At 37.2% G+C, this 24890-nt stretch overlaps 3 protein-coding genes across 6 annotated transcripts; 1 reads left to right on the forward strand and 2 right to left on the reverse strand.

Annotated features, from left to right (window-relative positions):
- Window positions 1-248: 248 nt before the first annotated feature.
- LOC113345616 (phytochrome B-like) lies at window positions 249-6346 on the reverse strand. Of its 4 annotated transcripts, none has more exons than XR_003358222.1 (5): window positions 3093-5315; window positions 1963-2767; window positions 1552-1845; window positions 1096-1423; window positions 249-952 (listed from the first exon to the last, which is right to left on the reverse strand). XR_003358222.1 is itself a non-coding variant. In XM_026589383.1 (5 exons), exons 1-5 carry the CDS (start codon window positions 6226-6228, stop codon window positions 1219-1221), a joined length of 2727 nt encoding a protein of 908 aa, XP_026445168.1. In that variant the 5' UTR covers window positions 6229-6346; the 3' UTR covers window positions 986-1218. The 4 variants fall into 4 exon arrangements, 3 of the variants coding, with proteins under 3 accessions (XP_026445168.1, XP_026445167.1, XP_026445166.1); XM_026589383.1 differs by lacking the exon at window positions 249-952 and adding an exon at window positions 6220-6346 and having other exon boundaries at window positions 986-1423; window positions 3093-4506; XM_026589382.1 differs by lacking the exon at window positions 249-952 and having other exon boundaries at window positions 986-1423; window positions 1963-2467; window positions 2579-2767.
- LOC113345617 (kinesin-like protein KIN-1) lies at window positions 6052-10154 on the reverse strand. Its single transcript, XM_026589384.1, has 16 exons — window positions 10019-10154; window positions 9698-9832; window positions 9465-9567; window positions 9321-9364; window positions 9044-9073; window positions 8827-8949; window positions 8691-8716; window positions 8402-8483; window positions 7998-8039; window positions 7873-7906; window positions 7697-7772; window positions 7394-7613; window positions 7194-7285; window positions 6828-6948; window positions 6544-6726; window positions 6052-6434 (listed from the first exon to the last, which is right to left on the reverse strand). Exons 2-16 carry the CDS (start codon window positions 9818-9820, stop codon window positions 6240-6242), a joined length of 1494 nt encoding a protein of 497 aa, XP_026445169.1. The 5' UTR covers window positions 9821-9832; window positions 10019-10154; the 3' UTR covers window positions 6052-6239.
- An 886-nt stretch (window positions 10155-11040) lies between these two features.
- Window positions 11041-12342, forward strand: LOC113345477 (uncharacterized protein DDB_G0290685-like). The gene is made up of 3 exons (XM_026589252.1): window positions 11041-11201; window positions 11841-11977; window positions 12071-12342. The coding sequence occupies exons 1-3, from the start codon at window positions 11041-11043 to the stop codon at window positions 12340-12342; spliced, it is 570 nt and encodes a 189-aa protein (XP_026445037.1).
- Window positions 12343-24890: the final 12548 nt, after the last annotated feature.

The following is a 24890-nucleotide window of genomic DNA, read 5'->3' on the forward strand; positions in this document are numbered from 1 at the left end:
GATAGATTATTACTTGTGAGGAGTTCTTTTAGTGAGTGTTCTTTTATGTAAGATCTTATATAAACAGTTAACAGACTTATGTACTACCTTTGTTTCTTGAAAAGATATAATATTACTTTTTCATATTGGCTGAAAAATAGGCTAAACTAAAAAAGATGATGGTAACTTTTTTCGGGAAACGATGGAGTATATATGTTTTACTTAGAAGGCTCTTTCTTATTATCAGTAATACATTGAATAATAAGGAAGTGAAATCTCCTATGAGAAAAGAGAATATGAGTATTTTCCGGTCAATATCTGCGACGTCACGTAAAAGTTTGCAGACTCTGTGTAATGGATTCCATCCCAGTTGACATACTCGGAAGGATTTTCACATGCTTTTGCTGTCACTGGTGTACCATTCAGAACTATTGTCTGACCACATATCATATGATCCGGTCATCGTAGTTCAATGGTAGCCCGCCGTACCCACAAAAGGCTGCTGTCGATTGCGCAAAACCTGAAATTATTTGCGAGGAAAATGATTATACATAAATTTGGTATAAGTGCATATAACTAGCTAGTATATACTCTCTCCGTTTCAAGAAATCGTGATACTTTTATATTTTCAATTTGGCCTATTTTAACAAAAATAAAAGTGAAAAAATATAAATGAAAATATCATTTTTCCTGAAACGGAGGGAGTATATGATTATGAAGATCCGGAGTAATTTGAGATGAGGTTGAGCTTTATTGAAAACATATCGACGTAAATGAGTTCCGCGTTGGAGATGTCCTTTTGAATTTGTTGGCAGAGAGTGCTAAGCTGCGAATTAAAAATCTCTGCAACACGGTTGTGAGAAGCTACACATCCAAGTTCATCGCGCTTCAAGGGGTCCTTTCCATACAGTAGACCATCCAGTAGAGTGCAAAATCACTCATTTCTCTGTTATGGGGATATTTGAGTAAGAAACTGGGATTAAAAGCTCAGTTAGTTTCAGGAGGCAGAAATTTTTCACATTGTACCACAAGGCAGCTCGAGCTGTAACTTGCAGACTTTGACTTTATACACAATAAAAAAGAAAAACACCTGGCACTTGATTAACAGAAGCTTACAGTAGGATGTCAAGGAAAAATTCACCATCTCCTTTGGCTAACTTGCCTCAGTCTCAGATATTAACATAGATGGGATTCAGTTGCCTGCAACTGCATGGGATACATTCAATATGCAGTGTTTTTCTAATCCCTTCTAGGAAAGGCAAGCTCAAGGACAGTGACAAAATAACACTGTTCGGATCCCCTGACATAATGAACTTTACCGTTCATTAACTGCAGAATTCTCATTGACATGCTCAAGGCTAGACCTTCTTGTGTCAACCGCTCCTTGCTGCGGAACATGTCTTGAACAAGTTCAGGGGGGAGGCCTTCACCAGGACACCCGATCCTATCTCAAGCAGAGCTTCGTTGATTAGGACAAGGACAAAAAGTTTGCAGATAATATAAACATATTGTGTTACTACATCCAGCATACAGTGCCAGTTAACTTGGTTAGAGACATGAATCGAGAAATACCTGAATTCAAGAAGTAGGAGTTCTTTCCCATCTGAAATTTTCTTCGGGCTTGACTGGACTTGAATCTCTACCCAACCTCCTGGAGATGGCGTGTATTGCACCGCGCACAACAAGAAATTAACTAAGACCTGTTGAATCCGAACTTGATCACCAATAACACCTAGAGTTTTGATTTCCTTTGGAATATCACGGATCAGATGTAAACCTCTTTCTCTCAGGAGAATCATTACTTGGCTAACTAGAGCATTTATAAGGTTCCCAACTGAAAATTCAGACTCATCAAACTCAAAGGACCTGTTACCAGAAGGAAACAATCACATGAAAGTTAAGGAATCAGTTCTAAGCTTCTTATTAGAATCTAGTGGCCTATTATGGATTGTAATGCAGGAGAAACAATCACGGGATACTAACCCATCCTCGATGCATTCCAAATCAACATCTTTAATAATCCTCATCATTTGCCTTTCACAAGCAGCACTAGTCTCAAGACCCTGTTTCTGATCTTCACTTAAATCCATTCCCTCTAGTAGAGAATTCATGAAATGTATGCCACGTAAAGAATTTTTTACCTCTTGGCAGATATAAGCCAAATGTGTCTTCCTAGCACAGAGTTTCTTCTCCTGCCTCTGTACTTCCAGGACTTGTTGCAATTCAGGGCTCACAATCTGAAGAAAGCAGAATGCCCCACTTATCTCTCCTTGCAAATTGACCCTTTTCATTGCTGTCAAGAGAGCTTGCACATACACCCCACTCCGCTCATAGAACTGGAATGGAATTCTATCTGTATCTTGGTCTCCAATTGCATTGTGTAGGACAATTGTGAACTTTGTGTGAGCATCAGTGCTTTCGAGCCGACAGCAACTGCCAAATATATCTCCTACCAGCATCTTCCCAAGCATTTCCTCTCTGTTCCAACCTGTTAGTTTTTCCATAGCCTTATTCCATTCCAAGCAACACAAATTCTCATCCGAAGCAAATATGGGCGGAATTAAAGGGTTGGGGTTATGGAAAATAGCTTTATAATCACCTTGTAGACATATGAACTTGTCCAGTACTACTTTCTCAGAAGTAATATCCTGACCCACAAAGCCAACTCCTACAATGTTGTTCAGATAGTCTTTGCTTGAGCAGGCATTGACCACCAGAAACACGCTTTTGCTAAGTTTTTGTGGACCAAATGTCTTCAGCTTGAGCTCTACATTTTTATCTTCTTCCCCTGCATAGATGTAAAATTATTAGTGAACTATAATGCATGAAATCTTCTCGTGATAAAGAAAAACGTAACCACAAACTCAAATTGCACTATGGCATACTGAACTTAAAGCGTAAACATGGTCCAGGAATACCCCTTGTAGAAGTAAGAAAACTTATTAAGTGTTAACAAATAATTGATGAAATGACTTTTTGGAATCTGGTGTAAGACCATGAAATGACTTATCGAAATCCATAATATAGACTAAACTGAAAATCTATTCATGCAACCATCACTCAGAAAGAGGTTAGTTGCAAGAACCAACCGAAGTGAATATAGGGAAACTTACCTTTCAATGCACAGGAAAGAAGTTTGTTTACATCATCCACATATTCCTTGTAAATAAGGTCCTGGAGTCGAAACTTCCCAATAGCCTCCTCGGCAGGCAGACCTGTCAATTCTGCAATTTTTGTATTCCACCCATTTATCCGACCTTCAGGATCTACACCGAAAATTGGAGCATTAGCAGTCTCTATCAGCCTAGCCATCTCTTTCACAACTGAAATGCACTCATCCATCCCATGACAATCCTCATTCCCAACTTCAGTATTGACCCCCGACTTACAAATGCTTCTATCAACATCCCTAATTGAATTCCGCAGTATAAGCTGCAAAGAGTGAATCGCATCCATCTCCACAGCTTCCCACGGCAAACTCTGGCTCTTGACTATTTCCAAAAACACTCTAAAAGAAGAACGTGGGTGCATCCGTTGGCTATCATCAGTGTCTTCTGGACTATGTTTCGCCCCACCCCACTTGATCTCTTTCGTTGCAGAAGAACGAAACCAAAACAGGATGTCTCTTGAGGTGATATAAGCAACAGCCATCCCACAAACTGCATCACCTAATGTGGATGCTCCTGGGCACCCAGCACCAGTCAAACTATCAGTACTCAATCCCGTTAAGTCACCATGACAAGATAACAACCACTCAACAATATCCTCAATCTGGGATTCAATAGGACAAACACCAACAGAAAAATACTTCCCTTGGTAGATGAGAGCAGCACCATCACATTTCACCAGATCCATAATGCTTGGACTCCGAGTAATAACCCCAGCCGGGGAATCTCGGAGGAGCATATCACACAAGAGAGCCTGGGTTTGCAGCACATGTTTCTCCTGCATTTGGGATGCCAACTGCAATTCCAACCTCAACTGAAGCTCAAAAACCTGCATTAGGAATCCGCACGCGTAACGGAGAGGAAACGAGATACAACGAGCAGATGTGTGATGGCACACAACAAGTCCCCATAATCTCGTTGAATTACGAGCACCAGAAGCTCCGCTACTTTCTTGATCATTTTCATTGATGATTACTGACATTGCTAATGAGGCAACTGAACCCATATTAGCCATGTATTCTGTGTGACAACCATGTGGTGCCCTGAGAGTTGAACCAGCTAAACAAAGAGGCTGCATCAGTGCTTCATCCTGAACCACGGGAACAGGTCTAGCATGGCAATCAACAATAATCCTAACTCTGTTCTGTTCAAACAAGAGTCTCGATGCTTGAGGTATGTCAGTGGAAGGAAAGTGTAACCCCATATACGGTTCCAAATCAGACCTCTTACTTTCAGCTACAACCTCACCATGGTCATCCTCGTGGAATTTATACACAAAAACCCTATCATAGCCGGTAAGCTCCCTAACAAGTTCGACTACAGTATCACACAAAGTCTTAATATTCCCACCAGGAAGAGCCTGTAACCGCAAAATCGCCCTGTCAGCTAGCTTCTGAGACTGAACTGCCCCAGAAATAGAAAAAGCAGGATCTTCTGCACTAGCTGGTTCTAAGTCAATTACAATACCCACATCAATTTTATGCAAAATAGCGAAAAATGGCTTCCCTGAATTCTTAAAATGAATCCATAGAGGGTTAAAAAACGAAATGTTACGAGACGAGAACGCTTTCTCCAAGAAAGACGCACTTGATGGGGTAAAAAGAGTTCTAACATCCGTACCCACTATTAAAGATTCTGTATCAAGAATGTGAACTGATTGAGGCATAATATCAAGCATTTCTGAAGCATTTTCACTGTAAGCAATTACCCTAAAAGTGCTTTCTTGAGCCGCTATCATACAACCAAAAGGCTGTAAGTGACGACCCCTTTGGACTCTTGATAAGTAAGTGTTGATTTGTTGTTCATCAGGAATTGATTGTGAAGTACTTTTTAAACATTCTAAGTAGTCAAAACACTTACCAGATTCTCCTGATTGTTCAAAAACATCATCAAGTCTAGCATCAACAGGATACTGTGCAATGGTTTTGTTAACAGAATATGGCGTTGGTTGTTGTTGAGTACTCATATATCTATTCTTACTATAATCTGATAAATTTTATTGGTTGTCACTGTTAGCATCACTTGTTGTTTCTCTACTTCCTGGCGCCATAATAATCAAATTGGAGCAATTTCTGGGTTTTTTCACTTATGATGGTTCAAGGTTTTTAATGGTGGATGAATTATACATTTCAAGACTTATGATGGTTCAAGGTTTTTAATGGTATTCATTCTAAGTTTTCAATAACAAAAGTTATATTGGAAGACAACTAATACAATCTATGTTTGTAGACTTATAGAGCAGTTTTTGTTTTACTTATCTGCGTTTGACTGATTATCTTGTCAATATATCATACAATGGGTTCAAAATTATCGTACATGTCCAGGATTTTATTTTGTTTTTTGTCTTTTTTCTTTAGGTCGGTATTTGAATTGAGGTGCCAAAAAGTTCCAAACTCAGACGCACTAATTTTACAACTCTACTGAAGAGGCATGAGGCATCTACAAAAATGACAAGCCAGGACATTTTTATGGGACACCGACTCCAGTCCCTTACATATGCTACCTAAGAAACAAACTTTCTGGATATGAAAGAAATTTGGTCAGGGTTTAAAGGTTATTAAACAAAATGTCATCCGCAAAGTGGGAACCAGAGACGGCATCAACATTTGGTACGGAAGATGGATCATTCATATTGACAACTCATTGTAGCTTTTGTCGGGTCTAGTCTAGCTAGACAATGACTGCATTACTGAAGTTAGTGAACTCATCGACCTCCAGACCAGAACCTAGAAAGTAGCATGGCTTGTGTCTATGATAGGCAAGTTTTTAACCTAAGACTATCAAGTCTAACAAAGGAATAGGTTGCACAAAATTTGACTCATTAGATATTTGTCTGACATGAGAATATGGCAATTACAAGTTTTTAACTTGAACGACTCAGACACAATACGAGAAACAAGAAAAGGGTACAAAAGAACAATTAAAGTTCGATATTATGATTTGAGACACTAAATATGAACCTATTCAGCATTTTCACAGACTTCTAGCAAAGTTTGAATTCGGTCAAGAATTTCAGTACATCAGTTATGGACTTATAGTGTTGCTATACAATACTCACATGCATATCACTAACCTTTTTCATTTCTGAGTCATTTAAAGATCCTTTTTGAGATATAGTGTCCTTATGGATCTGCAAACCCAGGAATATAAAGAACTGAAAAGACCTGAAATCTTCTCATAGTAGTTCGCGTCACCTTCAGCATCTTCACCGTGTATATTTAATCTACCAGCATCGGCCATTAGTAAATCTTTTAGTATATCTTTTAGAGCTTTATTCTCTCTCTTCAGCTGTAATAAAAACAATAAAGAAAACTGAGGTAAGCAAATAGCTGGAGATAATCAATTTATAAATAAGTTGTGATGTCTTAAAGATTTAAAAAAGGGATTTCCTTTCGACCTTATCAACAGTTGAAGATAATTCTTCCACAGTTTGCTGCAGTACAGTGATTGTCCGAGAAGTTAAGTCTTCAAAAGCTGGTTCGCAGTGTATTCCAATCGAGTTAGGATTGTAAATTATTCCCTCTTTTATAAGCAACTCTTCTAGTAGCTTTACATCTTCAACCTCCATCTTCTCACTTAACTATATCAAATCCAGTAGTTGGAAGAATATTACACTTCATATTCAATAACATTAAGTGAGACACAAAGAGAGTTAGAATAGCAGCCTTCCTGCATCCTTACCTTGTTTAGTATTCTCTGGCCTGAGTTTGAATCATCTTTAACTGCAGAAGGAATCATTTCTTTCTTCTCAACTTTGTCTTCACTAGGAATGGCTCTTGGTGATGTCTTTATATGCTTTGCTCTGTCAAATGCAAATCCAGGGTCCACAACTTTAGAGCAGTAAAATTTCCTAAAACCTGTAACACTGGTGGCCCACAATTGGGTTGAGAAGATCCCATTATGTGAATCACCAGGACTTAAACAGCCTACTCTAGCTACTATAAACTTGGCTGTTTAAGTCCTCACGCCAGTTACATGATGGGATCTTCTTGATTCACAGGACAGGACAAATGGGTTCACAAAATTTAGTTTAAGCTGTTAGCATGCCTTGCACCAAACCGTATAGTCGAAAGGCTCTCAGATGAATTCAAAGTGCTAGGTGAGCAACAACACAACAATGCTGTTCGACAATTCCCACCCTGCAACATAATAAGAGAAACTATCAGCTACAATTACCATTATTTTTTTGTAAGTCGGCACATAAATATTTTGAATTGGAAGTAGCATAACAGAACAGGAGGACTAACAAGAGAATCTTGTAGAAACCGAGTAAGCTTTGAATCACGATAAGGGATGTGATTTGTTTTTCCTGGACTACCATTAGTAAGAGCATTAATGACATTTCCAAGAGCCGATAAAGATTTGTTGATGGTCTTTGCTTCATCAAGTACTTTCCCTTCAGCTCCACTTTTTTCCACTTTTTCAGACCCAGCCAAGTCCACAAGAATTAGTTTTCCAGACTTCAACCTATACACATTCAGATATTATTTATCTAAAACTTGCACATGGGATGGCAAATTTGGGTTTTCGATTCAAAAACAAGAAAATACCTGCTATCGTTTGCTGAGTCCAGCTGAATTGTAAAGATGTACACACAGTGGCTTCTACTGCTTGCCATGTTCATCTCTTTGTAGGATAAGGTTTAACAACAGGTTTAAGGTTAATGTAAGTACTACTTACTATTTCTCAAATGCCATTAAAACTGCATTTTCCTCTAAAAGGATGCGTGTCTCTCCAACAGCTCTATTTGCAGCTCCATTCTGCATTCACGGAGTTCCAATTAGGGGGCTGAAGATGCATAGAACAGAACTAATAAAAAAATACCAACATATGTTACAGCATTTTCCTTACCGCAAGGTTTTGTGATGCTTCTGCTGGATCAGAGATAAAGGCCTGGCAAAATCAAGTGACAAGTTACTTAAAGTCTTAAAACTTCCATATGTTGCACATTTCTGACTTGGCCCAATTGTCTCATATTCAAGTGAACTGCTTGAGTTAACCATGGAACTAGCAGGGATATTTCAAAGAAATTTGACATGGTCTAAGCCAAGTCAAAGCAAAATTAGAATCATATCTCTGGACGCAAAGTTGCATGCCAGAATCGAGATCATTTAACTGGTCGCTACATCAATACTTTGTGGGACATAAACACTAAAAGATCACACTGAACTTAAGAAGTAACTCTAAACACTTATCTACTGGTAGTTCTCGTTGATAGTTATTAAAAATGGAACGCTCCTGGAGGTTTGGCTTACCTCAGTAACGCCAGTCAAATGTATTCCATGGAGCTTACTCTCTTTGATTTGCAAATTGTCTTTTGATAAATCAAATAGGTCCCTAACCAAAAAAAGTCCAGTAACTAATCAGATCAACCAAATAGAAGGCAAAATAGCGTATGACTTTGAGAACAAAAGTACAGCAATTGATAACGACATTGAGAAAATATCCATGTAAAGGCACTGGAATTGAAAAAGTGGTACCACTTCAACAGGGTCACATATTTCAGAAGAAAAAAAGAACAACCACATCATTAGGCATACAGACCTTACTTTCTCCTTGTAGATCTCCACCTACATGACACAGAATAAAGCTTTAACAACTGAATGAACAGATACATGGTGAAAATGCACAGTTCTGCAGTCCTCCAATGCAGGAAACAAGATTACAAACATATACTTACCATTGACAACTTGACTGTGTACTTGGTCATTTCATCAAGCGGTTTAAGACACTCGAAAAGTCCATCCACGACTCGAGGAAGTAATCCTGTCTCCTCTCCATGACATTCCATGATACCATTTCCCTGGAAAAGGAGTAATCTCATTCTTAGTATAGGTTTTAATCGATAAAACATATCAACTAAAAAATAAATCCACAATCAGAGTTGACCACTTTACCTCCATGCTATATGTCTTCCCTGCTCCTGTCTGTTCCCAGCATGAAACTCATTAGTTGGAAATATTGGATCAGTTAAAAACAGACTATAGACCATGACAAGAAAGAATCAAGTTTACGAGAACAGAGGAGTTACAGATGCATTTCTACATGGAGATTTACAACTACAAGTTATGAACATAAATGTTAAATCAAAAGACACTCGACAACAACAACAACAATTAGAAAACCATGAACAGAGAAAACACAAAATCTCCATGTAAACAAACTGAATTTTACCTGTCCATAGACGATGATTGTTCCATTGATGGCATTAACAGCATCTATCGATAAAATTCAAACCGAAATGAATACTAGATATATAAATTAAACCGACATCATACAGAAAAACATTTAGAGGATATTTCCATTTATGAATCTAACCTTTCACAATGGGAAGAGCAAGAAACTCATATACATCTGATTGTTTCGATTCTTCATAAAACACTTTATCAAAACAGAAAGTGAACTCTCCTTCTTTCTCATCCTAACAACCAAATCACACAGGAATTAAATCAAACACAATATTAGCACAAATCCCATTACAAAAAGAAAGAATCGGAAGTATGAGGGAAAAAAAAAACAACGAATCAAAGATTTGAAACAAACAAACAAACCTTGAGGACAAAAGATTCAGGATCTAAGTTATGTATGCATATCTTATCACCAGTTTCTCGTTTTTCCTTAGAGTTTAATGGTCTAAATCGAGCGCAAACTGTAACATTAGACATCTCTCTCATAGATTCAATCTCCTGTAAGAAAAAGAAAAAAAAACAATATCACAGATTCGATCATACTAAAAATCCGTTTGAGGTTTCTTTCCATCGAACTGAATCTTGATATCTAATCAATTTTCACCAGGAATCAAAGTTGGGAATGAAGAAATGAAATCAAGCAGATCGGATCAATTGAAAGCCCTAGAAAAATGTTTAGTTTACCTGTGAAAGAGTTGACGATTTTGAGATCTGAGAGTGAAGTTTGAAATTCTTCGAGAGCGGGACAATTTGAAATTTATGAAAGAGTTAATCTGAGAAAAAGGAAAATGGATTATTCATAGGAGTGGTTGTGTCCGGGTGTCTGAAGAAATACCGAAGGCGCCTTTGTTTCTTTTTGAAGCACATTTAATTAGTCCTATTTCGCTGAGCAAGTGTTTTGTGGCCAAAGCTTTTTTCATGAATTTTCTAGAGTAAAGATCTTTTTATGGAAACTTGGTCATTTGTCCAAATATTTTTAAAACATGGTTCAAATGGACGAGTAAAAATTAGTATGGGTGAAATGGACACAAAAGAATAGCAAGGATAAATCTGGCTTAAACTTAAAAAATAGCGAGGATGAAACTGGATGCATCCTGATGTAAATTAAAAATAACAAAAAGTATTTGAAAATGGGTAGGATGAAACTGTTTGCATCCTGACTATTTTTATATTTTTGTCCATTTAAACAATATCAAAAATCTAGATGTCTTTTTCACCCAGAAATTGTTGATTTTGGTCTTTTCAACCAATTTTGTGATTTTTTTATTCTTTTTTGATCTTTTAATAGAATTTGGGTGCCAAGAAGTTTTGAATTCAGGTCACTAATATAATCAGACTCAGCCCTTTTATGTATTTTTTCTTTAGATGTAAGGTTGGCTCGGCAATTTTGAAATATTCATATAAAGGTTCGCATGCTAAGTTCATTTATTTAAGATTGGCTAAATCAACCTGGCTAATAGGAAATGATAAGGGGTGTCTAAATTTGCTGAAACTACCAATTTACCCTCTAAAAAATATTAACGCTACCAATTTACCCCCATTAATTCTTAATAATAAAACTTAAAAACAGAAACAGATTTTCATTTGGATCCTTTATAAACCGATTCTTCTCTTCTTCTTCTCCCTTTTTTTTCATTTTTTTGAAACCAAAAATCGTCGATTATTGACGATCCAAAAATGATTAATCATTTTTTCTCTTCTATATAATGACGAAACAACCACGAATGAAGCATGCTACTAACTGGAACTATCCTAGTGCGAGTAATCCTGTAATTGTTCAAGCGATTGGAAACAAACCGAAGAAGAAAACGATTGAGGAAGTTGAACCATCTTTGATCGCACAAGAGGAGGAAATGGGTCAAAGCAGGTGCTTTTCTATCAACTCAATCCTCTAAATTAGGTTTTAGTAACATGCAATCGCTCAAAAATTAGAGATTTTGAAATCAAATTTTTATGGGTTTACTAGAATCGGACGATGTTAATGTACTTGTGAACCGACTGTATTAGGAATCGGTTCTTGTTCATGTCGACAAAGGCTGATTCCCCTGCATGTGTTTTCTGGTTCGATAAATTTGAACCATAATCAGTCAATGTTAATACCCACATAGCCCGATTCTGTAACTCTAGGTATAACCGTTTTCCTGTAACTTTTTTTCGTTAGAATCGGATTACATATATGTCCACGTAGCCCGATTGTATAGCAACTGCTTAGCCTTAATCGGATTTCATTTGCATATATAAAAACCGATTGTTGATGTGTAATATTAGAATCGGGTTTTATAGCAGTATTGAGTAAACCGACTGTTGTAAGAAAGAATACTCAATGTTTCTGTAATTTTTTCTTGTTAGAATCGGATTACATTAACACTTATATAAACCGACTGTCGATGTGTTATGTTAGGAATCGGTCTTTATATGTATATCGAGTAAACCGATTGTATACCTTGAATTCAAAAATATGCATTGAATTCCATTGTTGTTTGTCGCTTATCTCCATATTTTACAGGCCAAACAAGGGAAAGCAACAACGTCAAGCCGAAAAGAAATATAAGAGGAAAAATGACTATGATTCTCCTCAGAGTTTGAGACCTCATCAAGAGGGTGGTCAAAATTTAAATGCTTTCCACCGAAGGGGTTCGGGGAGTAAATCCAAAGTGATCCACATCAATGACCCACCACCTCAAGCGGAGCAACCAGCACAAGAAGAATCTGATTCTGATACACCGACTAAAAAAGGAGGTGGTGATAGAGAAGTTGTTGAAGAAGAAAGTGGTGAGGAGGAAGTTAATAAAGAAGAAAGTGGTGGCGAGGAAGGTGATGGAGTAGAAAGTGGTGGCAAGGAAGCTGATGGAGAAGAAAATGGTGGCAAGGATGGTGATGGAGAAGGAAGTGAGAATGAGGATGATGGAGAAGAAAGTGAGGATGAAGGTGATGGAGAAGATAGTGAGGATGAAGGTGATGGAGAGATAGGAGAAGTTCAAGAACAAGTCGAAGGAGGAGAAGTTTAACAACAAGTCCAAGGAGGAGACTCTCAAGAACAAGGTAAGACAAATGGTCCAAAGAAGAAGAAAGAGGACCACATGCCCGACCCGGAAAATATGTTTCCTCGCAGACCTAATGATCGTGTTTACGGGTTACCCGGTGATGGAGAAGGGGTGTTATAGCGGTACAAAGAGAGTTGGACCGCGGTCGTCTGCCATACCATAGTAACTACCTAAACCTTATGTTACGTAACATAAAACTTATTATTCATGTAGTGTTTTGATTATTGTCCATCGGATTTGTTAGTTTTATAGGATCACAGGGATGCCCTTCGTCGTATGAAGCCGGGAACATCAGTGAGTATGATGAATAATTGACCACTACAAGGAATAGAATTAACTGTTGGAGAAGTTGAGGAAGTAATCGATCTAGTCAAATCTACGGGGCTATTGCCTGCGGTCGAAAATTTGGATCTTGGTTACGACGAACCTCTTTGTTTCTCCTTTGCCGAGAGATATTAGGGGAAACAGATAATTTACATCTTCCGTTTGGCGAAATGATGATAACTACAGATGATGCGAAGTTCATTACCGGGATAATAATACATGGTAAAGCCATGAAACACAAAGAGTACGCAAGAGATTGAGTGGGATAAGATTTACGCGTTCATCAAGGAAGTGTTCCAATGGGATGAGGAGATGACCAAGTCACAAATGCTAGTAGGAAAATATAATCATAGGATATTCCATCTCTCGAAGTTGAGGGACCTCTTTAGTGGAACAAAGACACTTCGTGTTGAGGGAAAAGAGGTGACCAAGGAGCGTATCTTCTCCACGGCCAATGCGTATGTCCTCTACGTCCAGGGACATGTTATCTTTCCCGACGTTTTAGATGCCAGTGTGAACGCCAACTTTATTCAGTTGTTGCAACCATTTTACAAGATTCACGAATACTCTTGGGGAAGTGTCATCCTTGCACACTCGTTGAACGAGTTGAGAAAGGCTTCTAGGGCTGACATGAACCAAATCAAAAGGAATATGGCTTTTCTGCAGGCGTTTATACATTTACACTTCCCAATATTTGCTAAAACGGCTTTTGAGAACAAAAAATGGGATGAAACTTTTATGGAGACATGTACACCTACAAGAGTAAGGAAAAGTCCCAAGATGTGGTTTATCTGAAGTTGAGATGCCAGTTGGACAACTTGACGACGAAAGATGTTGTCTTTAACCCTTTTAAGAGTGATTTGGCCAAAGGAAAAGGAAAGATAGTACGGTGCGACGATCAAGCTCATTATTTTGGGACTTTGTTTCACCCAAGAGGATATGTAATGTACAACTCGACGAGAGTCACAAGACAATGCGGATACGCACAAAAAATCCCAAAGGAGCACAAGAATTTCAATATCGATGAGAAAAAAACCAAGTCATTTGATAATGATATTGAGATTGTTCACGACCCTTTACCATCATGTAAATATTGGGATGAGAGAAGGTACAACAGACATGTTATGGATGGTCGATTGAGAACAGATGATGAGGCAATTCCGAGTTACATGCCGTGGTACCTTAATATTTCGCATACTCGAGTGATACGAGTAGATGAGAGGCCCCGGATAGAGGACAAAAATACATCTCTCGAATTTTTGGTGTGTATTATTTCTCAATTACGGTTTTGTTAATTGCTTTAGCATTGTTTGTTTAATGTTTATTTTTAAAATGGAAACAGAGAAGACGAGTCTATGTTGGCTAATTACAAGTGACATATTAAAAACTGATTATTGAGCGGCAGATTTTGACAACCTTCATAATCGGTCTATGTTGGCATCACATGTAATCCGATTCTTTCAAGGAAAGTGGAAGTTCTTTTGTAACTTTTTTTTGCCAAGAATCGGATTACATGTGCAAAATTAAAAACCGATTATTGAGAGGCACATTTTATATGATTTTGCAAGGAAACAATCGAACTATGTGGACATACCTAAACTCCGATTGTTTGAATTGAATTTTAAAAAAAGTAGAGACAACCTCTTTGAGCCACTACCACATCACGCACTTAGCCTAGAAAATGGAGTGGGATCCGGAAGTAGACGTTAAATGGGAACCTTATGAAGATTCATGTTTCGTTAAATCGTTTGCTAATACGTTCCTTGAACGTCCGAATGAAATTTATTCAATTTTTTGGAAGAGAGTTAAAGATTTCTTTTAGGGGAGTACCGGGAATCCCAGTAACCGCAAATGGAGAGACTTGCCATTTCGATTCAACTACATAAAAAGTTCAATGCGAGAGTATGTTAAAGTTAGAAATATGGTGTACCAACATCATCCACAAGCTCCTCTTGGGGAACAAGTGAGTAATCCGATAATATTTATACCTATGTCATCGTTAAAAGTTTGTATACTAACATTTAAGAATTCATTGATTTCAGCTGGAACGTTTTAATGGGCTATGGAGAATTCGTAATGGGGAAACTAAGCTCATTCACCATAAAGAATATACGACGTTGTACCGATGTGCACGGAGGTTCATTGACTAACATTTGATGTGTCAAATTCTAGAATACCGGTACTGAATCCTATATATGTAATGCGTTAATTTCCTAAACTATGTGTTGATGGTGGATTTTCAGCAAGGAATAAAATCATAAAATCATGATACTGTATGTTTCTGGCCTGGCTTCAGGAATATATGTGACGATTCATATTTTATGATCCGTGAACCATTTCACGATCTCTGATTGGGCGAGCATTCCTCTCAGAGCTATGATGAACATGTTTGTCGAAAGGCCTTTCAGCTGAGCTTTCGATGCTTCACACATTTCATCATCACTTCTACATAGAATCAACATGATTGGGCGGCTCCTAGATATATTGCATGCTAGTATAGAGCGTAACGCCTTCAGGACGTCACGCTGCTCGTTGTTCCCTGACTATGTAGAGAGACCGTATGTAAAATATGATACGGGACGTATTTTGGCATATCTCATATATTTCAAGATTTTGCTAAATCTTGGATATCTATTAGTTTTGGTATTTTAGTTATTTGGATAATTAGTTGCTTTGCTTAGTTTATCTTGTTTTTATGAGATTAATATTCTCCTAGGCTAGTTTAGTAACTTTAGTCTTTTAGGTTTTTATGTTTGCAGGCTATAAATAGCATTTTCTATTATCTTTGTAATTTAGCTTGCGAGCTCGTTTAATGAAAATACCATTTAGTTAAAAACATGTTTGATTTTCTTTGAGAGATTGATCACTATTGATCGTTATTCGTCACTTTGCTCCTGGATTGGAGTTGTTTATCACTTTTGGATCCTGTTTACCGGAGTGGATTCTCCGCGTGTCAGTTTTATTTCAAATCATTTCCGATGTGCTATATCAGGTAGTTAGCAGAGCAGGCTTTTCCTTTGATGTACATCTATGGGTTTTCAATCTAGAAGAATCGGAGTCCCGTGACATCTAGATTTTTATCAAAAAAAAAAAATATGTGGGTTTCCAACTAATTTCCTATCGGATGTTTGTCCTTCTGAGTTGTAATTAATTTAAAAAAAAAAGACAAAGAAAACAACTAGATTTGGGTTCTTGTTCAACATCACAGTTGCGTGTATCACGGTTTGGTAAGTATCTTTTGATCATTGCTATTGTTAGTTTGTTTTTGGTGAAACCCTTGTTTAGTTACCGGTGAGAATTTGTTTAGGTGAAAACTTAGTTTTGTTACTAGCGGTGGTGGGAGAAGTAGGAATTACTAGTTAATCCATTATTTCCTGACTTGGTTATTGTGTAGTCCAGTCCTAGAAAACATTTACTCGCTGGTCCAAAAACATGTTTTTGGACCAGATTATTTACTCGCTAGTCCAGAAACTTTGTGGGGATTATAAAGTGTGTTTTATAAATGCCTAAAACACCCTTCCAGATCTAATTAGTATCAACATATGTAAATATTACTAGTAGTATGTTACTACATACTAGTACTATCAATATGGTGATACTACATATTAATATGTACTATACTAGTAGCAACAAAGATATATTACTAGTAAATTAGGTAACTACTTTACTATACTAGTAGTAACATATGTACCGGTAAACTAGTTTACTAGTATACTACTAGTACTATACTAGTAACACATGTAATATAACATAACAGTATTGATATGTAGTATCAATACATAACATATTGATACTACATATTAATATGTAGTATAAATACATATCATACTACTAGTAACATACTACTACTAACATATGTTAGGGTTAGTAGAGTAATTTTACTATTTTCAGACCTTTTTTGGACTAGCGAGTAAATATGTTTTCCCGCTGGACTAGCCATTAACTCGGATCGGGTTTAGTGGACTATACATCAAAGTTCTTGTGGGAGAAAGAGCTTTGTTCGGCTTGTTTTGTTACAGGCCCGCTAACTACGTTACTCATTTGAGCCCACCTATCATACACGGCTTCAACTTGAAGTTCACCCCTAGAACCCTTATTAATTTTTGAGCATTCACCAAGTTCCTTATCTAGAATACATTTAACCCCCAAACCAGTTAGAGTTTGCGATATGGTAAATTGTTATATTACACAATTGCCTAAATTTTCAGGATCTGTTGTTAGGAGTGTCTGTCGTTTTGTAGTCGATGATGATTGTAGTTATAACTTGGTGTCGAGAAGAATGGTAGAAGCCTTGAGACTAGAGATGTATTGGTATCCTTGTACAGACCAAATTGAGTGTATCAATAGGGTATCAATTACCTGTGTCGGCGTTTGTAGATTTCCATTTTCAATCAGGAAGGCGTATGCTGACTCAATCATTTGCGAAGTAGTTGACATAGATGTTTGTGAGGTTGTGATGGGTATACCGTGGTTAGTTGATGTTGGTGCGGTTTGGAACATCCAAGACAATAAGTATGAGTTCATTTGGGTAAATACCAAGGTAGTTCTTATACCAAGGCCTAGACCTTCAAACAAAAGAGACGAAGATATAGAGCGCAAGACCCTACACTCAACAGTTCACAAGATAGGTTTGCAAGAGTAGACAAAGAAAGAAATTCATCCAATAGTTAGCAAGGGCTTACAAGGGGATGCATGTGTAGACTGTAAGTTAATCCCAAAAGCAGTTGAGATGAATGTTTCTCACCGTAGTAACATGATTATTTCATTTTAGAAGCCAAGGGAAATAGATGTTGCTTATTATGTTTCGTATCAACCTGAAGATCTGTTTGCCAAATATTATGAAGTGCAATTCACATCTTATGGACACCGAAGTGCTTGGAAGATGTCGTGGGAGCTTCTACATTGCAACTTTGGGAGTAAACGACATTCGGTGAAGAGTTTTTACATGCATAAATTGAAGACTGTAAAGCTGAGATCATTTTCTGAACAATTAGTAATTCCTATGCATGACTCAAGATCGACTTGTGCCACAAGCGGGAGTTCCAAAGTTCATTCTTCAACTTGCCATTTTCAGTATGAACTCGAGACGAGTTTCGTCGCAGTAGGGGAGCCTGATATGGGACGTATTTTGGCATATCTCATATATTCCAAGATTTGGCTAAATCTTGGATATCTATTAGTTTTGGTATTTTAGTTATTTGGATAATTAGTTGCTTTGCCTAGTTTATCTTGTTTTTATGAGATTAATATTCTCCTAGGCTAGTTTAGTAACTTTAGTCTTTTAGGTTTTTATGTTTGCAGGCTATAAATAGTCTTTTCTATTATCTTTGTAATTTAGCTTGCGAGCTCGTTTAATGAAAATACCATTTGGTTAAAAACCTGTTTGATTCTCTTTGAGAGATTGATCGTTATTCGTCACTTTGCTCCTGGATTGGAGTTGTTTATCACTTTTGGGTCCTGTTTACCGGAGTGGATTCTCTACGAGTTGGTTTTATTTCAAATCGTTTCCGCCGTGCTATATCAGAATCTCTTAATGATTGGGAGGTTCCTAGACATATTGCATGTTAAAGAGCTTAACGCCTTCAGGACGTCAAGCTGCTCGTTGTTCCCTGACTATACACCCCCTCGGAACGAGTATGATACTTCAATAATCTCATATCTCGATTCTCTAAATAGGTTAATTCTAGCATGTCATTCATCAACTGAATTCCTAGAAAATAATCTATCTTATCTCCTAGGCTAGTTTAGTAACTTTAGTCTTTTAGGTTTTTATGTTTGCAGGCCATAAATAGCCTTTTCTATTATCTTTGTAATTTAGATTGCTAGCTCGTTTAATGAAAATACCATTTGGTTAAAAACCTGTTTGATTCTTTTGGAGAGATTGATCGTTATTCGTCACTTTTCTCCTGGATTGGAGTTGTTTATCACTTTTGGGTCCTGTTTACCAGAGTGGATTCTCCGCGAGTTGGTTTTATTTCAAATCGTTTCTGTTGTGCTATATCAGAATCTCTTAATGATTGGGCGGTTCCTAGACATATTGCATGTTAGAGAGCTTAACGCCTTCAGGACATCAAGCTGCTCGTTGTTCCCTGACTATACACCCCCTCGGAACGAGTATGATGCTTCAATAATCTCATATCTCGATTCTGTAAATAGGTTAATTCTAGCATGTCATTCATCAATTGAATTCCTAGAAAATAATCTATCTTATCTCATTACTCTGTTTCATGGTTGATCCTCAGCTGGATTCCATGGATTAGTAATAGATACTCAACTCACTTTATTAATCCGTTTCATGAATTATTCTCAGCTGAATTTCATGAACTAGTAATAAATATTCACTGATCGGGCATCTGGGCCATCACCGAGTAAGCCCCGAGAAAATGGTGCGAGTGTACTTAGCAAATAATGCACAAATGAGCACCCGGACGCACGATCAAGCATTCGAAAATATGGACAAACGAGGAAACCTGTGCAAAATGGGGAGGAAAATAATATTAATAAAATAATAAAGAGGCGCCTAAGGGAACCGGGCCCACCGGCCGGCCGGTCATGCCTCTGTGGCCGGTCGTGCACCTCTTTAAATTATTTTATATTATTTTGCTATTTTCCCTCAACTCATGATGACTTCTTCATTTGAGTAAAGTCCCTCGTTTGAGCAAAACTCTTAGTTTCTCCATACTTTCCATCAAACGATGAAAAAATAGTAAAAAATAGGAAAATGTGTCACAGGACCGGGCTACCAAGCCGGCTGGCCATGCTCTACCTGTGGCCGGTCCCACACCTTGCAATCCCTTATTTTTTTCATATTATTATTTCCTTCATCTCATGAAACTCCATCGTTTGAGCGAAAACCCTAGTTTTCAATATTTTCTCAAATATTGCTCAAACCATGAACAAGCCAAAAAGTCAAATGGTCACATGACCGAATAGGCTTCCCACGTCAAAAATTAAAATATTATTATTTTAATATTCTCAAAATATTGGTCGCACGAGCAAAGTTCTACTTGCTCATTCGAGCAAAATCAAGAGTTTCGGTCAAGATCAAACTCTTCTGAAAATCCAAAATATTGCTCAAATGCGCACCAGAAATACCAAAACTCTCAGGACTGACACATGGGAAATATGGTGACACGGGCATGCCCCCTTGACCGACCAAGGTCGGCCCTTATGCTTGTAAGGAGACGGTCCCACACTCTTTTTGACCTAATTATCTCTCAACAGTTCATATTGGATCCAAACTCTCTCCAACCAACTTGGGATTTGCTCAATCGACCATCAGTTTGTCCCACGACCACCAAGGGACAGTCCCATGACCCCTTGGTCGGTCTCTCATCTCTCCGTAACTAGGTTTTATTACCTAACGCTCAGACGAGCATTATTTTAATAAATGATTAAACCAGCATTTGATCATCCTTTCACCAACTGGTCAACAAAGGACTTTGGTGCATTCCCACTCGAGCACTTGGGCGCTACATGTTCATCCATCATCCCATGTAGCCATTCCCTCCTTCACTCAGTGACTTATTTTCAGTAAATCATCAATTGATCAACAATTGATTAAAAATTTGGGTTTTGAACGAATGCTCTGCAAATCATAATTATGAGCAAGTTCAAACACTAATAATTTTGTGTTGATATAGCAATCAACATCTGGATTAATTATATAATATTTGGTCCCGCTAACAATGTTTTAATTAATATTTTATTTGGCCACGCTACCAATAATTCAAATGAGCAATATTTTCTCAGATGCTCGAATATTGATTCAACTATCAATATTCGGTAGTTCATCGAATGAGCAATATTTGCTCAGATGCTCGAATATTGATTCAACTATCAATATTCAGTAATTCATCGAATGAGCAATATTTGCTCAAATGCTCGAATATTGGTTCAACTATCAATATTCAGTAATTCATCAAATGAGCAATATTTGCTCAAATGCTCGAATATTGATTCAACTATCAATATTCAACAATTCATCATACGATCAATATTCATTATGTCGATTCAATTATCAACGTCATTCATTCAAGAACTATACGTCCCATCAAACATGTTTGATTCATGAATCATAGAGCATTCGGTAATCATGCTCGACTGAACAATACTTAGATTCATCGTCTAATCAAGTCAAGGACTAACTAATCAAATACACGTCTGCCTTGCAGACTCCACGTTCGTGAGACATCAATCACATCACATGGGGGATATTAATTAGGGTTTTTGTCTGGCGGCCTAAGGCACGTGTGTTCATCCACGATGACAAATATGAGTAAGTCGTGCAAGAAGTTGAGGGAGTTAGCAAAGTAGTGGGTGGACAATCAACCAAGTCCCTGCACGACCTGGAACTGGTTTAACCACGATTTCCCAATTTCCCTCTCTTTCACTCGAGCAACCGTCACACTTACTGGAGATCAATGTGTCTACATTCTAGAAATATAAATAAGTTTCTGAATCCACGATTGAGAACAACACTGGTTGAACAGACAACATTCCATCATCTAACCAAGAATCATCGTGTGAGCAACACTCTCTGAGTTGAGCGAACTTATTCATCACTTGCAGAAACCCACAAAACATTCACAATCCTTGATCATCATTGATCTAACACACTTCTCAGCTTCCCTCCTACAGATCAACCCTCTTCCCTCTTTGTGACTGAATTAACTCTGGAACGACCATTTCTTGTTTAGGCCGGAGTCCTACATATTGATATCTCGAACTCAAAGCACTCTAGTGCAGTGTGAAAAGACGAGGGTACCCAAATATACCCCCAATCTAAAACTTTTCCACCTATAAGTCCTTTCTCCGAAATTGATTGTCTATGGACTGAGTCAAGACAATACAACAAATTGGTTCACACTTCGTGTGATCGTCTATGGACACGAGATCGAGACAATACGACAACAAGATAACTTTCGTGATTGACTATGGATACAAGATCCAGACAATACAACAACGAAGTATGATTACTTGATAATAGGTTCGGACTTAACCAAACACTATAGGATTGTTATCAAGTAATTAGGAATTAACGTTTTTGTATTTTACTTATAATTATAATAAATCAATTATAATTGCGGAAATAGAAAAGTAAAAGACACAGCAAGAATTTGTTAACAAGGAAACCGCAAATGTAGAAAAACCCCGGGACCTTGTCCAGAATTGAATACTATCAGAATTAAGCCGCTATAAAAAATCAAAACCAACTTCGTATAGTTGAGACCAAGTAACTAAACCAATAGTTCACCTAGTTCCCTCAGTATCCCTGCGCTTCCAACTTGCAATAAGTCACGCACTTGGAACAATTCCTTTGGTTCGTATCCCAAACAGTAAAGGAACAACAAATTTGTCCGGTAACAACTCTTTTCAAACAAAGTGATATGATTTTGACAAAAGGCTCTTCCGTTTAACCAATAAACTCCTTTGTCGGGTTTTTAAATCAATCTATTCAACAACTATCAAAGTAATTGTTTAGGCTATGCAATCAATACTGTTAATCACAAAGAAATGTATTGATGCAGATCTACGCAACTAAACAATCAAGGTTATCACAAAGATAAAGAGATTATAGTTGGATCCCCCGCCGATCAAGTTTTGTGCACACCAAAGATTATGAACTCAAATAAGAAATTTTCTTTGTCTTCAAATCTTCTTAGATCTTCAATAAACACCTGCATACAAACAACTTGAATCTCTTGTGATCAATCACACACAAAACAAAGTCTGTTAACGATGGATAATCACAAGACGTCTTTAGATCTACAAACAGTCTAAAGATCCTCGTCGATACTTCGATCTAGTTTGAGTGAATCTTATATCAGAAGAGAAGATTCTCAAGCATAAACAAACTAGGTGCAATCAAAGTTCAATAACCGTTAGTCAATCAAATCAATCGAAAACTAATGATAAACTGCAATTATCTAGTTTCCCACCAACGGTACTCGTAGAGCTTCTCAATCCCAAATAAGTCTTTAAAACGAGCGGTCGTAAGAGATTTCTCCTAACTAGATTACTTTCCTCTCCGAATAGACGGCTCCACCAGTAACAACACAACTAAGTAGTTTTGCTGGCTCTGAGGATTAGTTTTCTCAAAATGCAAACTTCAATATTTATAGACCAAGGTAGTTTGGACACCAAGGAATATCCAAAACCGAATATTCTCAAAGATATGCAATAAAACCAAAATCGGTTTTCATAATTCCTGGAAATGCACTATCCAAATTTTGACTGAAATCTCAGTAGAAACTCTCTAATTAGTAAATGCACATTACCAAATTTTATTTTCTAAAGATATGCATTTAATTGCTGGAAATTAAAAGCATATAAAAACTAAAAACCTTAATTAAAAGATTCTCAATTTATTTCGATCCGGGATTCTCCTTTAGTTATTAAGGAATATCTTTGAACAATAAAGATAAGAATTACTGCACATGTTCAAAGTATGGCGACACCTTTACTTTGTAAATCCTTTTTCATATTTACAATCTTGGAACCGATTTACCACACTTCCAAACAAGTTTAGAATTGGTTCATCTAACTTCCAAGAACTATGTGATTGATTATCCTATCAAATCACCATTAACGGGTTTCACGGTTCTACCAAAACACAAAGCTCCCGTTCTACCTCCATGTGGGTACTAGGATCGGTTACACTAGCTTTCCAAAAATTGGTTGACTAGGTACAAGGATCGGTTACCACATTATTATGGTATTTACTTGTGATCGGTTGCACAAGTCATAGAATCGATTACCATTTACTAAGACTTGTTGTATCTCTTACAAGGATCGATTCCACATACTTGCGATCGGTTGCACCTCTTACTAGGATCGATTACCCAATGTCTAGAGTTGATCATACCAATTACAAAATATCGATCATACCATCCCAGGTGATTACTTAAGATCGGTTTCACTAATAAAAGTCATACCAATACAAAAGTCAGGCATTCTGAATAGTTTTACCAAGATACATAAACAAGTTATGAGTGGTTATACTAAACACACATATTGGTAATCCAAAAATTTGCAATGAATAAAAGTACCAATAAGCCTAGCGATTTCCCTTTCGATTCACAAAACAAGTTTATGAATTGTACTTCCTTTAAACGAATGTAAAACATTGTTTCCTAGGACGAAATCTTCACCCATACCCATACATAATCACAATAACATTCATACGATTATGTCGATGTCTTATATACGAAGTTCAAAAGATAGACGTTATACTTCGTATTATAATTCCTTAATTCTGTGTCTAACTAGAGTATAATCATTCACAGCTTCGTAGTTATGTTTTCAATATAGCACGACTTGAAAGATACGTTAGGAATGAAACAGTTCAAGTCAAAATATTACTAAACTCAAGAGGAAGGATGATGTCGTCGATATAGCTCTTTACTTCTTCATATTCTTCAAGTCTTCGAGTAATACTTGTATGTCTCATATCCTAATAACTTTCTAGCTAACCTATACGAAGTTTACTCTAGTAAATAATCAAGTGACTCTTTAAATGAGTTTTGGTTCACTACAGCCAAACTTGACATACTACGCTTGGTGGGTTCAACCGAGCTATGCTCTAACAATTTCCCCCTTGTTCAATTTTAGTGAAAAAACTCTTACATCATATGGATAAACAAATTACAAGAATTCATTATAGATACGCTTGATTCCAAGTTTCAACAGCACAATAACCTGTATACATTCAATCCATAAATGCCGCTGTTGACATTATAATAACAAAGCTAATACTCCCCCTAAAGGTAAGATAGGTAGATTTCAATCCGCATGTCTTTGTTATTCCCTTTGTAGTTAAGATAACCACAAGTATCAATATGATATGTTACTCACCCTTAGTATATGCTTTACTCTTCGTTAGATATAACGTTTAAGCACCATTTTCCTTTTCTTAGTGATACCAAATCACTTGTTTACTGCATATATTTCTCCCCCTTTTGTCACAAAATGACAAAGGTACGAGAAAATAAAGGACAAACCGAAAGGATCTTACAAATCTAAAAAGACTTGTAACCTATAAGAGTTAAGCACGAGGGTTCCACACACCATTTTAGATAACCAATATCAAAGCCGAAACTACAAAGTAATTTTGTTTTGATATGTTACCAAGGAAACAACTGCCTGAAGAAATTTTCCTCATAGTTTAGCAAATCATAAATTGACTA

This window comes from Papaver somniferum, unplaced genomic scaffold (genome assembly GCF_003573695.1).
Source record: "Papaver somniferum cultivar HN1 unplaced genomic scaffold, ASM357369v1 unplaced-scaffold_81, whole genome shotgun sequence".
In the NCBI taxonomy this organism is placed as follows: Eukaryota; Viridiplantae; Streptophyta; class Magnoliopsida; order Ranunculales; family Papaveraceae; genus Papaver; species Papaver somniferum.